Source organism: Arachis hypogaea, chromosome 13 (genome assembly GCF_003086295.3).
Source record: "Arachis hypogaea cultivar Tifrunner chromosome 13, arahy.Tifrunner.gnm2.J5K5, whole genome shotgun sequence".
NCBI lineage: Eukaryota > Viridiplantae > Streptophyta > Magnoliopsida > Fabales > Fabaceae > Arachis > Arachis hypogaea.
This window is the reverse complement of record NC_092048.1, coordinates 9,473,478-9,490,359: the sequence shown is the minus strand read 5'-3', so window position 1 is coordinate 9,490,359 and position 16,882 is coordinate 9,473,478. Positions and strand designations below refer to the sequence as shown.

The following is a 16,882-nucleotide window of genomic DNA, read 5'->3' as shown; positions in this document are numbered from 1 at the left end:
ATTAATAATTTAATTTTAATATAAAATATAAAAAAATTTGTACATACATTCAATTATATATTAATAATAATTATATTTTAAATATTTATATAAATAATTATCTAAAAAAACTGACGTAATTAAATAATTTGGTAAAAGATTTTATATTAACAATATATCAAAAATTAAACTCTTAAAACTATATTTATCTTATTTTCTTCTTAAAATTATATTATATTACAATTATTAAAGATCATGAAGACGACCAAAACATTACAAACGAGATAAAAATTTTAAGAAAATCAACAAAAAGGAAATACAAATAACTGAATAAGTTAGATGTCATGTAAAAAAAAAATCCAAAGGATAAATAAAAGCCGAATCTAGTACTAGGTTATTTATTGTCGTAGGAATCCAACAATGTTGTTAAACATAGCTTCATTACGCAACAGAGTTGTGTCCCTTCTAAACACACACCAAACCTTACAACAATCGAAGCAGATTCAATCCATCATCCTCACTTCTTCTCTCTCACAAGACACAATCTTCCTCTGCAACCTCTTTCATCTCCAATGTCAAAATTCCCATCTTGCCCTTCCCTTCAACACTATCCTCCATGCTCCCACCACTCGCCTCCTCAACAAAATGATCGCAACCTTCTCCCACCTCCCTCAAACCACCTTTCTCTGCTACTCCTCATTGCGATCAAACGGCGTCGTTCCGGACAAACACACCTTCCCTTTGCTCCTCAAGGTTTTCTCTAGCCCCAATATTTTTCGTCAAGACCCATCTATGCTTTTTGCTCAAGTTATCAAATTTGGCTTCAACCTTGATCAATTCGTTTGTAACGGTCTTGTTTCGGCGTTTGCGAATTCTGGGTTTCTTGAGAGTGCACGCAAGGTGTTTGATGAAAGTTCCAGTAGGGACGTTGTTGCTTGGACTGCGTTAATCAATGGGTATGTGAAGAATGAGTATCCTCGGGAGGCACTAGAGTGTTTTGTGAAGATGAGATCTTTGGGGATTGGAGTTGATGGGGTCACTGTTGTTGCCATTCTTCGCGCTGCGTCGTTTGCTGGTGATGCTTCGTTTGGAAAGTGGGTTCATGGATTCTATGTTGTAGCAGGGAGAGTGTGTTTAGATGCTCATGTTTGCAGCGCCCTTGTGGATATGTATTTCAAGTGCGGTCTTTGTGGTGATGCATGCAAAGTATTTGATGAATATCCTTATAGAAATGTAGTATCTTGGACTGTGCTTATAGCTGGTTATGTGCATTGTAAGAGGTTCAAAGACGCGATTCGAGTATTTTGGGACAAGGTTTGGGATGATATTGTGCCTAATGAATTCACGCTAACGAGTGTTCTTAGTGCTTGTGCTCACATAGGAGCATTGGATCACGGAAAGTTGGTTCATCAGTACATAGAGAGTAGTAATAAGGCAAATTTGAATTCAGCAATTGGGACGGCATTGGTGGATATGTATGCAAAATGTGGATGCATAGATGAGGCTTTGAGGATATTCGAAAACTTGCAAGTCAAGAATGTCTTCACTTGGACAGCAATGATTAATGGGATGGCTGTTAACGGGGAAGCCTCAAAAGCGTTGGAGCTCTTCTCGCGCATGTTGACGAGTGGCATTCATCCTAATGAAGTTACCTTCATTGGTGTCCTTGCTGCATGTTCTCATGGCGGTTTTGTAGAGGAAGGGAAAAAGTTATTTGAGTTGATGATCAAAGTGTATCATTTGAAGCCGAAAATGGACCACTATGGTTGCATGGTTGATCTGCTTGGTCGCGCAGGGTACTTAGAAGATGCAAAGCACATAATTGATAACATGCCAATGAAGCCTGGTCCTGGTGTTTTGGGAGCTTTATTTGGTGCCTGCATGATCCACAAGGATTATGAGATGGGTGAAATTATAGGTAAGTCTTTGATAAATTTGCAGCCGAACCATAGTGGAAGATATGCACTTCTGGCAAACTTGTATTCAATGTGTCAAAACTGGGAAGGAGCTGCACTTATGAGGAAGCTCATGAAAGGAACAAAGGTAGAGAAAACTCCAGGGTGCAGTTGGATAGAAGTGAATGGTTTGATTCATGAGTTTAAAGCGTTTGATCATTCACATAACGAATCATCTGATGTATATTCGATGTTGGATAACTTAGTGTTGCAACTGAAACTGGTTCGAGTGTGTGAAGATTTTAGCCTACTTGAATCTTAAAGACATGGTTGGTTAGAGCAACGGATTTTTTTTGGGCTGTGCTAAGTAAAAATGGGAGAAGTGGCTAGTGTTGGTTTAAATGTAAAGCAAAAACAAAGAAAAAGTGTTGACTGCGTAATATTTCTAATTGTTTTCTCATAATCTGTCAGTTGAAGTATAGTTATCAAATTCGAATCCCATTGATCGATTCGATCGAAATATCGGTGAGTTATATCTTAAATCGGTTCGGTCCAAGACCATAACTATTTCAAGTTAAGAACCAAAAAGAACCGGTCAAATTTAGTAAATATCGACCTAACCGAAGTATTCGGGTCGCATATGCGGGTGAACCTACGGCTCTCCAGTGCTTTGCAATAATAATAATTTTTTAATAAATATTTATAATATATAATAATATAATAAATATAAACTAATTAATAAATTATTAAAATTTAAAAATAATAAATATTTTTATAAAAAACAATAAAAATATTTATATAAATTTTTTTTATATAATTATTTAATTATACTGGGTTAACCAATTTAGTTAGTAATTTAACAAATAAATTAGTAATTCAATAATTTATATTTTGGTTGGGTTAATTATCGGTTCGGTTTTGATAATTATGGGTTGAAGAAAAGATATTACCATATTGGATTATATGATCTCCAATGCATATACTTGTTTTGACTTTTGAACAAAAATGATTTATGATTGAGTTAAATATTTGATTAAACTGATATATAATTTGATGATAGTTTCAACAAAAATCCTTAATGAAAGGTGGAATGAGAAGTTTTAACCAATGAAACACAGTTAATGGCCAAATTACAAACCATACTTAGTTAAATATAGTCAGTATCATAGACTTATATTTGATTTATTTTCAGAAGATAGGATTAGAAAACGGAAATATCACTATTACAAAGATAGCTGTGATATGAGGCAATCAATGTTGGTCCCGGATTTGGTTGGAAAAAAACAGATTATTCATTTGCTTTCATGCTTTTTCATAAATTAGTTAAATAATTCAAGTGCGCTGTCATTCTTGGCTTGTTAAATTAAGCGCTAAGCTTTTAGCTTTAATGTCATTATTATGTCACCTATCTCTACCCGTTATAAAATAGAGATTTTCTTATAGGGAGTGCGAGGTAAACAATGATCATTTTAAAGAATATAAATAACCACTAATTAAATAAAAATACATTACATCCTAATTTATTGTTATTAATTAAATTTAAAATTAATTTATTCTTTTAACTCTATTAATTCACATTATTCATACATTATTTAAAAATATTGTTGATTACCTATACTTTTCTTTTTCTTATTAGGCTCAGGCCAAGAGGAGATGCGTATCACATAACGTCATAACCAATGAAAATGACGGATTTAACTCATACTAAGTATATATGCTCATTGTATCAGAAAATGTAATCATACCTACAATGAGTAGTAGTGAAAGCTTAGTTCATGTATTCATGATACGGGTTGAAAAAGAAAAATGCAATCATATACCACGAGAAATGGTAGTTACACTTATATAATTAGCCATTATTATCTATTTAGAGAACATTTTTCTTTTTGTTGATTTATATACTAATATTATAGTATAGTATAATTAAAATTTATAACTATAACTATAACACACATTTTTTTCATAATAAAATCATTAAATATAAAAGTATAATTAAATTTATTACAGCTCTTGAGATAACTAACTATAAGAGAATTTTGTATATTTTCGGAACACATACAGATAAATAATCAACTAGATAAACAAATTCCAAGTGCTAACTATATAATAAGGAAAAGTTTTAGAAAAAAGGATTTTTTTTCTTACAAACATTTAGCTAACTTTATTTTTCTTTCTAAAAAAAAAATTATGTTTGAATTGTTTTATTTCTGTAATTAGTTTACACTTTACAGGGGTGTGGAAAAGGACCAAGTGGTAAGAACTAAGAAGCGAGGGTTTAAGTTTACGGCGGGACAAAATGGTCAATTGATAGAGAAGCATGTGATGTGATAATGAATCATGTTGGCATGATGGGGAAGAAAAAAAAAAAAAAAAAAAAACAGTGTGGCATAAGATGGTGTTATTATGTTATGTTAATGTTATGATGCGATCTAACTAAGCCACATACATCGAAACACAACGAACACGAACACCGCAAAACGCAACTCAGAAACGAACACCATCAATGATGGCTTCGGCGTTCGTCAAGCTCGATGATTCTCCAATGTTCCAGAAGCAGGTAAACTATTACTACCTTTACCTGCATCCAGCCTCCATTCTAGTCCTTTTTTCACTTTCTCGCAATCCAATTCGTTAGTTGCATCCAGCTTCATTTCAGATTTGTTTTCATTTTCACTGTTGTGAAAATCTTTTTATGCTATGATTTGAAGGCATGTTGTAGTGTTTCGATTTGTTCTCTGAGATACTGTTTCATAGTGAACCACAACGATATGAGCTGGAATCTTGAATGGTTAGTTAGTTTAGGATTGAATTAGGTGTTGTGGTTTGTGGAAGATTGTGGAATGAGGATTTCGTTTAGGTCCTTTGGGATGAGCATTAGGTTTGCTTGCTCTGCTAATTTTGAAAATTTCTTTTTTAATTTCTATAGTTTTTTCCTTGATTTGGAATGAGTAAGCAAATGAGGATTAATGGAAGTTAATTTATGTAAGGATGGATGACTCTTGTCTGCTCTATGGTGTCAGCTATGTCTTAGTAGGCAATGGGATTGATTGGCTTTTATTAGTAGAAATAAATAAAGATTCATTATTTATTTTTTTTTTTAAAGAAAAAGAACTTGCCTTCTCTTCAATTTATGTGAAGGTAAATTGTCTGTTTCTCCCCTAAAGAAGTATGTGCACTTGCACTTCTCATGTATCGATGTTGATCAAGATTCTTTGATTCATGGATGCTTTAGAAAGGTTAATAGTCATGTACCGAAAGTAGAAAGAATGAAAGATGATTCCTTGCCAATAATTTAGTTTTCTTCGTGGACAGGTATTGTCTCTTGAAGCAAATGCTGATGAGTTAAAGGATCGGTGCCAGAAGCTGTTCAAAGGATGTAAGAAGTTTATGTAAGTTCTTTATGGTATTCCTATATTGGATCTACTATTTTTTTAAATCAATCATTGCCATTGTTATGCAAAAACAGTCTGCCCGAGATTTCAAAGATATAACTTTATACATGAGTGTTTTTTTATTTTTTTATTTTTTTTTTCATATAAGAAGAAATAGGATCTTTTTCTCCTCTGCTCATGATTGTTTCAAGTGAATTTCTATCAATCATATGCAAAAAAATTAAATGTTTTGTTGCATTTGTGGGTGTATAATCTTGGTGTTTTATTTTAATAATTCTTTTTGAGAAAATTTCTTATCCTACTCTCAGGTATCCTTGCTCATCTCTTTGTGAATAAGTGTGCATATATGTAATATGGATTTTGTAATTGTAAATTTGGTTGATGATGTATCGACTCTGTTTATCTATAGTGACATCGATTTTAAGAAAATTTAACTTGGCTTTTGATTTTAAGTCTTTTATGTAGCTTAATTTAGTAAACTGCTAGATCGTTCAGAATAATGACTTGTTGTATGGTCTTCCAAGTGAAAGCTTACTACTGAATGATTATGGTATCTAAAATACGTGGTTTAGCCCATCAGACTATTTTGGAATTGCAAATTAGAAAGTAGTTGATTTTTTATCTGTATCTCCTCAGGACAGCTTTGGGGGAAGCATATAATGGAGAAATTGGCTTTGCTGATTCATTAGAAATATTTGGCGGTGGCCTGGATGACCCTGTTAGCGTGTCAATTGGAGGTTGTTAAAAGTCATGATTTTACATATATTCTGTTTTAAAGGTTCATGTTCTGTATTTTATGTGAGTGCTATATTTTTGTAGGTGTAAGTATTATAGAATCTATTTGCTTTCTCTGTTATCTCTTTTCCAGGACCGGTCATATCTAGATTTGTTACTACATTACGTGAGCTAGCTACTTTTAAAGAGCTTCTTCGTTCGCAGGTAAGCCATTGAACATAATGCTGCACCTTTTTCATGAGGTTTCATGTAGCGATCAAAACTTCCCTTGTGCTAGGTGTATTTTATCATGAATGCAACGGTCTCTGGTCTTTTATTTACTAGCTTAGATCTTTTTTTCCCGCCTCCCCGCGCCGGGGGGGGGGGTGTTAGTGTGTGTGTGTGTCTATATATATATATATATATATATCATCTTTTAAATATCAAAGCAAAAACTTGCCATACACATTTAATCATAGTGAGTGTGCCAGGATGATAAGTTGGTTTGTTGTAGTGAAGTACCCATTTACTGATGGTATGCAAAGATCTTTATGGAAATTGTGTGGATATATATATATATATATATATATATATATATTTTCCTGAATGTAGTAATAGTAAAATGGTTATGTTGCTTTGTTTTGTGTGAGATGCGTCATGCCAAAAGCAGGCCTCACTTGAAGATATAAAAAAATAAATGAAAATTCCTCTAAAAATTTGGAAAATAAATGAAACTTAAATGTTTACACAGAGACAAAATGTTTTGAAGGTTCAAGGAGTGTTTTGTTTGAAAAATAAATTAAAGTAGAGATTTGAGAATCCATTCTTTGTTTAAGTATACTTTTTCTTGAATATTGCGAGATCCAAAGCCGTTTTCCAATCTTCCCCTTTTTTGTTGACAATTGATATCGATTTTTTGTTTGGTAATTATTTGACAGATTTCTTGTATAGGTTGAACATGTGATGATTGACCGGCTCGCAGAGTTTATGAATGTTGATTTGCAAGAGGCAAAGGTTTTTTTTTTAATACCTTTTTGTCTCAAGCATGAATGTTTGCTTCTATGTTTTATTCTTTTTCTCCTTAATAATATGCATGCTGTATACTTTTGTTTAAATTATCCTTTGTTGGCTGTGTCAGGATTCTCGGAAACGTTTTGACAAAGCTATGCATTCTTATGATCAGGTATTTAGAAAATAAAATTATCTTTTATCAAATTGATGACTTTATTCGTCACATTGTTTATATATCAAAATATACAGTATGTTCTTGTCACCTTTTTCTAGCCAATTGTTTTCCTTTTTGTTTTAGAATTAAAAACATCATCATCTCTCTCTCTCTCTCTCTCTCTCTCTCTCTCTCTCTCTCTCTCTCTCTCTCTCTCTCTCTCTCTCTCTCTCTCTCTCTCTCTCTCTCTCGTGCGCGCCCCCCCCACACACAAACACACTTATAGAATTACAGTATATATATAACTAGAGCCTAAAAAAGAAATCTGTTTTCAGCTTTGTTGTGGAAACTGAAAAGAGCAGCTTTTTTAGCTCTATATAAATTGAAGTTATAAACCACTAATTTTAGAATCTGAGAAAAGGCCAGAGTTAGTAATTTCAGTGAATCATATCTATGTTGATAAGTCAATGTTTTGATTGTCCCTGCAATATATATATTCTTCCATTTCAGTGCTTGTGATCCACACTGTCAAGCTGATAATCATTTTCCGTTCTCGCTACCTGAATATTCTTCATGTGATGTCTACTTTATCCTTTTTATTTCACCCCTTTCTTCTTGTTTTAGTTGACTTCTTTTGGTTATATTTTAGCTTTTAGAATTCCTCGGAAGAGTGTTGCACATATGCTTGTAGTCCTTCCTATGGTTAAGCCTATTTGGACCATATTTGAAGTCATTTGTTCACAGTTGCTATTGATTGGTTTCTATTTCTAAAGGTACTCATGTATCTCTTCAATTTTCAGTCACGAGAAAAATTTGTATCTTTGAAGAAAAATACGCCGGAAGACGTTGTTGCTGAATTAGAAGAGGTTTGCCTTATCAATTTATAAATGATTAGATTGTGAAAAGTTGCTTTTTCTTCAAATTCCGTGCATGCATACTAAAGTTTCCGGCCAGAGTGTACATTGATAACTGGTGTAGAATGTATTTCATCACTTTCTGTATAAATCTAAAATTTATTATAGTCATCGTAATGAGTATATGTAAGTGGTTCTTATCTGATCGAAACTTTAGTTGTGTTTTGTGGCAAAATGTTGATAAAGTTATCACTTTTATTTTCTCATCTCTGCCCAAATTGTTTAAACTTATTCTTGGATAGTTCATTGTTCTTTCTTCAATAAGTGATTATTTCAGACGTGACAACCTAAAAAAGTGATGTTAGTTATATATTGTGTTAAACATATAGCTGGTGTACCATGAAAAGGGCAATATTAGTCTGTAATATCAGTCAGGTTGATACTGGCACACACTGAAAGGCAATATTAGTCTGTAATATCAGTCAGGTTGATACTGGCACACGCTGATATCTACATTCATCTGAATCTAAAAGGGTTGATCTGTTGTAATTTGAAGGAGGCCCGAACTTCATTTTTAAGTGTTGGTGTGTATTGCTTATATGACCATGTATCATTTGGAAATATGCATTGCTGCTAGATCTGAAATTTTGGCTTGATTCACAGATGACTCTACATATTTGCTCACATGGTTATCTAATTATACACTTTTATTGTTATATTTGGCATAGTCCTACTGACCGAGTGAAATTAGTTAATCAATTATCTCGCTGTTCTGGTTCATGACAGGATCTACAAAATTCGAAGTCAGCATTTGAAAAAAGTCGCTTCAATCTAGTATGTCTTGTACAATTATGTATCTTTTGTCTTTGTTATTTGTTGGCATCTCTACAATCTTTTTCATATTATGAACCTGGTTATTGGGTTTTAAGGAGTGCAGGTACACTCTCTCATGAATATCGAAGTGAAAAAGAAGTATGAGTTCTTGGAGTCCATTAGTGCGATAATGGATGCTCATCTAAGATACTTTAAGCTGGTCTGTTATTTGGTTTGCTAATTTTTCATTTGTAAACTTTCAGTTTCTTTTCCTTTTGTATTTGACAAGTTCTCTTATACTTTAGGGCTATGAGTTATTGAGCCAAATGGAACCGTATATTCACCAGGTACAAATGGGGTTTTGTTTCATTGTCCAAAAAGCCTTTCATTGAAAATGCGATTTACACTCCACATCTATTTGCAAAATTTGATTAACTTTGAAATAATCTCTTCAATATTTGCTTTTGTAATTTCAATGATTAAAACCCGATTGCACCATGAAATTTCACACAATCTTATATTTTGTCTTGAACATAGGTGTTAACATGTGCACAACAATCTAAAGAACTGGCTAATATTGAACAAGATAAGCTTGCAAAACGAATCCAAGAATACAGAACACAGGCTGAGTTGGAAAGCACACGAGCTTCTAACAACACGGAACCCTTGCCAGGTGCTGATGGCACACATGTTGTAGGTTTGAACACTTACAAAGGCTTTGAAGGAGGGATGCAGCCTGCGGCCAAAGGGGAGGCAAGTAAATGGCCTTTTTCTGGTTAAATATATGAAAGTTCTCCTGCACATGTTATATGCATTGTTACCTCTTCATTTATTTTGTTTATTATTTTTATTTTATGACTTGTAATTCTTTTATTCACCCTTGGTTTTAGGTTCAAACAGTTAAACAGGGCTATCTATTAAAACGCTCTTCAAGCTCACGAGGAGATTGGAAACGGAGGTTCTTTGTACTTGATAACCAGGGGAGTTTATTTTATTACAGCATGAAGGGACCCAAACCCAAGGTAGTTATTTATTTCAAAAACATATTTTGTACTATTAGTCTGGATACTTTGAATTTTGAAATCTATTTCATCCTTTCTTCATATCATTCCATTTGGTTTGTGTTTTCATTTTTTATTTTCAATTTCAATTTCAATTTCACTGTTTTCTATTTTTAAGATTTTGTAAAGAAAAAGTGAAAATAAGAAATAAAAATTGGAAACAAGATTTTATTGTTTTTATTTTTTTCTTCACAAAATCTTGAAAATAGAGAAAATTGGAAATAAAAACACAAACCAACCAAACCCAAGTCACTTATATTACTATTCATTCTAATTAGGGTGGGTCTGTGTATGTCTTCAAATTGTTTGGTGGAAATTGTCTCCTCTCATCAGTCAAAGAAGACAAACAAACAATATAGCTCAAAGCTAATAAGGCAATATATATAATCCTAACATTTTGAAGTTGACACCAGTTTAGCCTTAAAAGAAAATATGATATCTAGTCCGAATGCAGCTGAATTTTGACATCAATTTCATCTTACCATCAAATCATCAATAACTTCACTAACTTCTATTACTGTTTGTACTAATACATATTTGTTTCATATTTTTGTTTTTACCTCTTGATGAACTGTTAATTCTTTTCTTCCAATCTGTCCCCCAGGGTGCTCAGTCATATAATTATAATCGTCCTCCTGAACAAAATAGTGGCATGTTTGGTAGATTTCGATCAAGGCACAACAGGTCATCATCACAAAATGAGGATGCTTTGGGTTGTTGTTCAATTGATCTGTGCACATCCTCTATAAAGATGGATGCAGAGGATACAGATCTACGTCTTTGCTTCCGTATAATTTCTCCCTCAAAAACATATACTCTGCAGGTGACTGGTTGACTTATTTCTTATATTTGAAGTAACGAATCATTAGATATTCCTCTATAATAATGTGTGAGCTTATCATGGTGATAACAAAACATAAATTTCTCTTGCACTTACCTCTCATTCGTGTGAGATAAATTTTTTTCTTGTTTAGAACCTAACGTGGGGATTATGGACATTCTGTTTGTTAAAGTTGTACCATTGAATGTTTTAGGTTTAGTTTCTTCTCTATATCTTGCATCAAAGGCCGTGTGCTGGTTTATTGTAGTTCCATATTGGTTTTTGTTAGTTGACTCTGCATATTGTTTCTATCAGGCAGAAAATGAAGCTGATAGGATGGACTGGGTAAACAAAATTACTGGGGCTGTCACGTCGCTCTTTAATTCTCACTTTCTTCAACAGGTTATCTATTTGCACGTTTTGAAGCATAGCACTATGTATAATGTCCTTATAAGATTTTAACACTATTCCATTGTAATTTCTGCAGCCTCGTTATGATAGAGAAAATAGAAACTCAGCAACTGGTGCTTCGTCAACTAGTCAATCAGAGGATGGTGACAAATATTTGATGGATGACATATATCCAAAGGAAGTCCATAGTGTCTCTAAGATTTTAAGGGGAATTCCTGGGAATGATAAATGTGCTGAATGCAGTGCTGCTGATCCGGACTGGGCATCTTTAAACCTTGGCATATTACTCTGTATAGAATGCTCTGGAGTGCATCGAAATCTTGGAGTTCATATCTCGAAGGTGCATGCTTTAATATATAAAGGAAAACCATTTATTTTACTTCTACTTGGAAATGAGAAAAAATTTATAAACTGGGTGAAATTTGTTTTGAAGTTTACCTTTAATTTTCCTTAGTTTGTGATTTAAAGGTTTTACTTCTTGATCTTAGTTCTCTGGGATGGTCATATGGCAGTATTGCACTACAGTGCTAACATATTTTTGTAGAATCTCTTTCTTTCTGTCTGAAGGACACTTGTTTTCTTTTTTGGTATTAACAAACTGTTACCATTTTCTGAAGTTTATTATATTTTATCTGCCAACCACAGGTGAGATCTATAACATTAGATGTTAAGGTATGGGAGCCTACTATTTTGGAGTTATTTGATAAGTTGGGTAATGCTTATTGTAATTCGATATGGGAAGGCATGCTTCTACTTGGTAATGAAAGGTAAAATTTTGGCTCATTAACCAATGTACATTATGTGCTACATATCTGTTGATTTATTTAGTAGTTGAGCTTGTAATCCTTTCTTTTTGGGAACAATTATCTGCAGAGTAGGTGAATCAAATGGGCCAGCAAAACCATGTTTCATGGATGCCTTCCAAGATAAGGAAAAGTACATACAGGCAAAGGTAAGAATTTCAGTTCAATTTCACTTTTTATCTGCATGTGACTATGTATGTGGATTATGGTAGTAGGAGCAGCTTGATGTGTTAAAATGCAATTTTTATTTTCTCCGTGTAAGATAGGCACAATTTGTCTGTTTTATAAGGTTTTTTAATTTTATGCATTACCTGATTGGTTTTCTAGGCACAGGAAAAATTTTCAAAGAAATATTATTGTTGACTTTATTGAGGTATTTATAGATAATACATCCATAACCACTACCATTTTGGAATCTGTTATAATTGCTTTTGAATGATCCTAAGTCGTAGTTATGTCCAAACGTGTTAGGGAGTTATTATAGACGAAAGAGTGATACTGTTATCAGAACCCTTGCAGCTTGGCATTATGTTATGGATTGATGTACTAGATAAGGAACCCTATGCTTTCTTCAGTTTTTATTCTGATATAATTTTTTTTTTATTTTTTGTAATCAGTATGTACAGAAATCATTAATTATCAGAGAAGAGGATATTCCCGGGAATCCTTCAGTTTCTGTAAGACTCTGGCTAGCAGTTCAAGCTATGGATGTACGAGAAGTATATCGCCTTATTGTAATCTCAAACTCAAATGTAGTAAATACAAAATATGATGATGTGGTTTCCCATGCTGATGCTAAAGCCCTGGACTTAGAATGTATTATATTGGAAGGCCATGAGCAGGATTCTGAATCTTGCCTCAGCATTAAACAGACTAATGAGACACAGAAGTGTTTCCATGGTTGGTCATTATTACATCTAGCATGTCATTCTGAACATGCACTAATGGTTGAGTTGTTACTTCAATTTGCTGCTGATGTAAACATGCAAGACTATCATGGTAGAACTCCCTTGCACCATTGCATCACCGGTGGAAAAAATTCACTGGCGAAGTTTCTGTTGAGAAGGTAATAAACTAATACTTTTTGTTTAAGCCATTGTTTTACTGTGTTTCCATTATTCTCCTTTTATTCTGCCGAGCTTTTCATGTTTTATTTTGCATCAATTACATATACTTATGTGTGCGTGTGAGAGAGAGAGTTGTATTAAGCTTGCTAGTATCTTTATCCTACTTTCAAGACTTACATGCAAATTAATCAGGGGTGCTAGACCGTCAGTTAAAGATGCCGGCGGACTCACTGTACTTGAAAGAGCAATGGAGATGGGGGCAATAACCGACGAAGAACTATTCATCATGCTTGCTGAACACCAGTAAAGATGGAAACGGTATATAAATTGAGTTAACACTTAACGATGTTGAGGATAATCTTTTGTTTATCAAGCACAATGAGTTTATGTCTTATTTAAGTATGTGCCTATGTCTTAACTGAATTTCACCCGAGTCCCCATATTTCTTGCTATTATAGAGAATGCTTCTGATCATCCCATGAACACCTCTAATGAAAATCTTAATATATTCAAGTTACTTACAAAAAGTGTTGCTCTATTTTATGTTCACTTCTTATTTAGAAGAGTTCTGAACATAACATTGAAGGCCGTAGAACCAATAACTATATCTCGCTCTCAGGAAAAAAGATGAATATTGTAATTTATTGATCCCTGTTTATTAGCCTCAAAAAGTCATTTAATTGTGTTGAATTGACCCTTAACCTTTGGCTTCCCATCGGTTTTTCCAATATCTGGCAGGTGGCAGCTAAAACTTTGATATGGTGTGGAATTCGGAGACTAACAGCTCCTTCCTTTTATGAAACCGAACCTCTGCTGATTGCATTTTGAGACTCCAAAATCCAATTTACAAGACAAAAACTGCTTAATTGAGAAATGACAATTATTATAGTAATGTGCTATATCTTATTGTGTACTTTACATTCATTGATTTTTTGGTTTGAAGTTCAATCAGAAAAGCACGTGTACAGATGTGTAAACAAGGCACATTTTGATGCCTTCGTTGGATTAGATGTGAAAACCATTAATGTTTTGCCCTCACTTCAAATTCGAGGTGCTTGATGGAATTTATTAATGTGGAATTATATCGTGTGTGTATTATCTTGTACTTTCAAAAATGTGGAAGACATTTTATGTGGAAAATAAAAAATGCCTAAAAGTTAAAGCAACAAGCTATGCTACAAGCACATGCAAATATACTCCTAAAGTGAAAATTAGATGATCCAATGGTTGTGTTTTAATGTGTAAATGTAGTGAGTGTCTTGGCGCCTAATGGTTAACTTCTAACTTATCTTTCACGAGGGATGGGCTGATTGAGAATGCACATTAAATTCTAGTTAGGAGTTTTGATGGTCCAAGTTATATGTATATTGGTTTAATACTCTGGCCCAAAGTGCACTTCAGGTATTCTACGGTATACATCAGTTCTATTGTTCTGGAGAGCAATTTATTACTCTCATCCGAAAGAGCACTTTAATACACTGGTTTATTATTCGTCCGGCAGTGTAGGTATGTGCAATGGTTTGGTACCTTTAATAATCCTAAAGAGCATTGGGTTCTTTTTTTTTTTTTTTTTTTTAGTAAGGGATTAAATTTGTTTGGTACACTTGATTGTTACTCCTAAACGCTATTTAGGTAAATGGGGTGGTATACATTGGTTTTGTAGTTCAGGTGCAAACTGTTGGGGGTTTAATAGAACACTAATGAATTTACATTTATTCTCAGCGTTATCCTCATTTACAGAATAATGTACCTATATATATTCATCAGAAAATCCACCATTCATGTATCTCAGACACAACTTGAAACACAAGCTCTCAAGGCCACCAAGATGATGAGCTTGCTTGAGTTTGTTATTGTATTTGTAGCCATTCTCTTATTCTTTTTCATCCATCTTTGGAGGTGCAATAGAAATACCCCCCTCACATATTGGCCCTTAATTGGTATGCTACCAGGGATTTTGTGTAATTTGCCCAATATCCATGATCACCTTACCTCAGTCTTGAAACACCATGGAGGTACTTTTAAGTTTAGAGGACCTTGGCTCACAAACATTAACTTTGTCCTCACCAGTGATCCTATGAACGTGCACCACATTACAAGCAAGAACTTTGGCAACTATGGCAAAGGTTCTGAGTTCCACGAGATTTTTGAGATTTTGGGAGACGGAATATTCAATTCTGACTCCCATAAATGGAAGTACAATAGAGATATACTGCAATTATTGTTCAGACAAAACGTCTTTAAGAATGTTGTTCAAAAAGTTAGTCATAAGAAGCTGGAGAGTTGCTTGATTCCACTTCTCAATCATGCTTCAGAATCAGGAACTGTTGTGGACTTGCAAGACATGTTTCAGAGGTTAACCTTTGACAGCATATGCTCCATTGTGTTGGGATTCGATCCTAAATGCCTACCCAACAATCCCACTGAATTCCAAGAGGTTGCTTTTGAGAAAGCTTTCAACAAAATGGAAGATACAATCTTTTACAGACACATTGTCCCAAGGTGTTTGTGGAAGCTACAAAAACGACTCCGAATTGGACAAGAGAAGAACTCCAATGAATCCCAACAAATTGTTGACCAATTCTTGCACCAATGTATATCATCAAGAAATGAAGAGCAAAGCGGAGTCAATTGCGCGAAAGATGATGAATCAAACTTTGATATGCTAAAAGCTCTTGTGGAGGAACGAGGAATCGGACAAATAAACGACAAGTTTCTAAAAGACACGGCGATTAATCTCCTTGCAGCAGGCAGGGACACAATTAGTGCATGTCTTAGTTGGTTCTTTTGGCTTGTTTCAACTCATCCTTTTGTTGAAGCTAAGATCCTTGAAGAAATCAGAGAAAAGTTGAGAACCAATGATGAGAATTGGCTTGCTTCAGGGGTGGAAGATCTTAACAAGCTAGTTTACCTGCATGGAGCTCTATGTGAAACTCTGAGGCTCTTCCCTCCAGTGCCATTTGAGCACAAATGTGCCATCAAATCTGATATACTTCCTAGTGGAGATTCTGTTAGTCCAAATACTATGATATATTACTCTTTGTACTCAATGGGAAGAATGGAACAAACATGGGGAAAAGATTGCTTGGAATTCAAGCCAGAAAGGTGGGTTTCAGAAAAAGGAATCAATATACACATACCATCATACAAGTTCATAGCTTTTAATGCAGGCCCAAGAAGTTGTTTGGGAAAAAGTATAAGCTTCATTCAGATGAAGATCATTGCCATTGCTTTGCTGTGGAACTTTCAGTTTCAGGTGGTGGAAGGTCATAATGTTTGTCCAAGTGTTTCTGTTGTCCTTCACATGAAACATGGCTTGAAGGTCAATGTTACTAAAAGAAGCATTTGATGGATGGAAATGGAAGCATCAAGCATGCATGGGGCTTCATATGATTTATTTGTCTTATTGTTTTCATTTGTGATTGTTTTTAACTTCTTTGATAAATTATGCATTGTTTGATTTATTTATTTATTTATTTTTAAGTTTAACCGTGTGATTTCTTATCTTGAAATATAGTTAAAGACACAATAATAAATTCTATCTTTCTTTGTGAAGATGTTATTCTAATGTTTTCTTCTACTTTTTTTTAAATAATGAATAAATAAATATTTCTAACTATGAAAGATATAAATTTATTTTATACCCATCAAAGACTATAGTAGTTGCACAAAACTACAACAAATTACTCGTTTTAAATAGTTCGTTTTATATATCAAACCCATTCAATCTTCAAATTAATTTACAAATTTCATTATTAAATATGTCATCATTCAAATTTTTTCAGTTAAAAATAATAATTTATTTAAGGATTTAATTAACTTATACGCTAAGAATACATTTTAAAATATAATAATAAAAAAAATTTAATATAACTGCTAGAACTTCAGAAGGGATTGAATCAAGTTAG

General features: G+C 33.6%; 3 protein-coding genes across 8 annotated transcripts; all 3 read left to right on the top strand.

Moving 5' to 3' along the window:
• The first annotated feature begins 381 nt into the window (after nt 1–381).
• On the top strand, nt 382–2,332 carry LOC112737058 (pentatricopeptide repeat-containing protein At1g50270-like). The gene has a single exon (XM_025786793.3). The coding sequence runs from the start codon at nt 400–402 to the stop codon at nt 2,194–2,196; it is 1,797 nt and encodes a 598-aa protein (XP_025642578.1). The 5' UTR covers nt 382–399; the 3' UTR covers nt 2,197–2,332.
• A 1,848-nt stretch (nt 2,333–4,180) lies between these two features.
• LOC112737057 (ADP-ribosylation factor GTPase-activating protein AGD2) lies at nt 4,181–14,056 on the top strand. Of its 6 annotated transcripts, none has more exons than XR_003168867.3 (20): nt 4,181–4,431; nt 5,187–5,263; nt 5,903–6,003; nt 6,135–6,205; nt 6,932–6,994; nt 7,119–7,163; nt 7,946–8,011; nt 8,786–8,833; nt 8,937–9,032; nt 9,118–9,159; nt 9,350–9,565; nt 9,703–9,834; nt 10,478–10,696; nt 11,009–11,095; nt 11,181–11,444; nt 11,750–11,871; nt 11,983–12,056; nt 12,525–12,973; nt 13,167–13,292; nt 13,713–14,056. XR_003168867.3 is itself a non-coding variant. In XM_025786790.3 (20 exons), exons 1-19 carry the CDS (start codon nt 4,378–4,380, stop codon nt 13,279–13,281), a joined length of 2,346 nt encoding a protein of 781 aa, XP_025642575.1. In that variant the 5' UTR covers nt 4,181–4,377; the 3' UTR covers nt 13,282–13,292; nt 13,713–14,056. The 6 variants fall into 6 exon arrangements, 5 of the variants coding, with proteins under 5 accessions (XP_025642575.1, XP_072067250.1, XP_025642576.1 ...); XM_025786790.3 differs by having other exon boundaries at nt 11,978–12,056; XM_025786791.3 differs by having other exon boundaries at nt 4,294–4,431; nt 5,908–6,003; nt 11,978–12,056.
• A 478-nt stretch (nt 14,057–14,534) lies between these two features.
• LOC112735744 (alkane hydroxylase MAH1) lies at nt 14,535–16,529 on the top strand. The gene has a single exon (XM_025785256.2). The coding sequence runs from the start codon at nt 14,719–14,721 to the stop codon at nt 16,321–16,323; it is 1,605 nt and encodes a 534-aa protein (XP_025641041.1). The 5' UTR covers nt 14,535–14,718; the 3' UTR covers nt 16,324–16,529.
• The last annotated feature ends 353 nt before the right edge of the window (nt 16,530–16,882 follow it).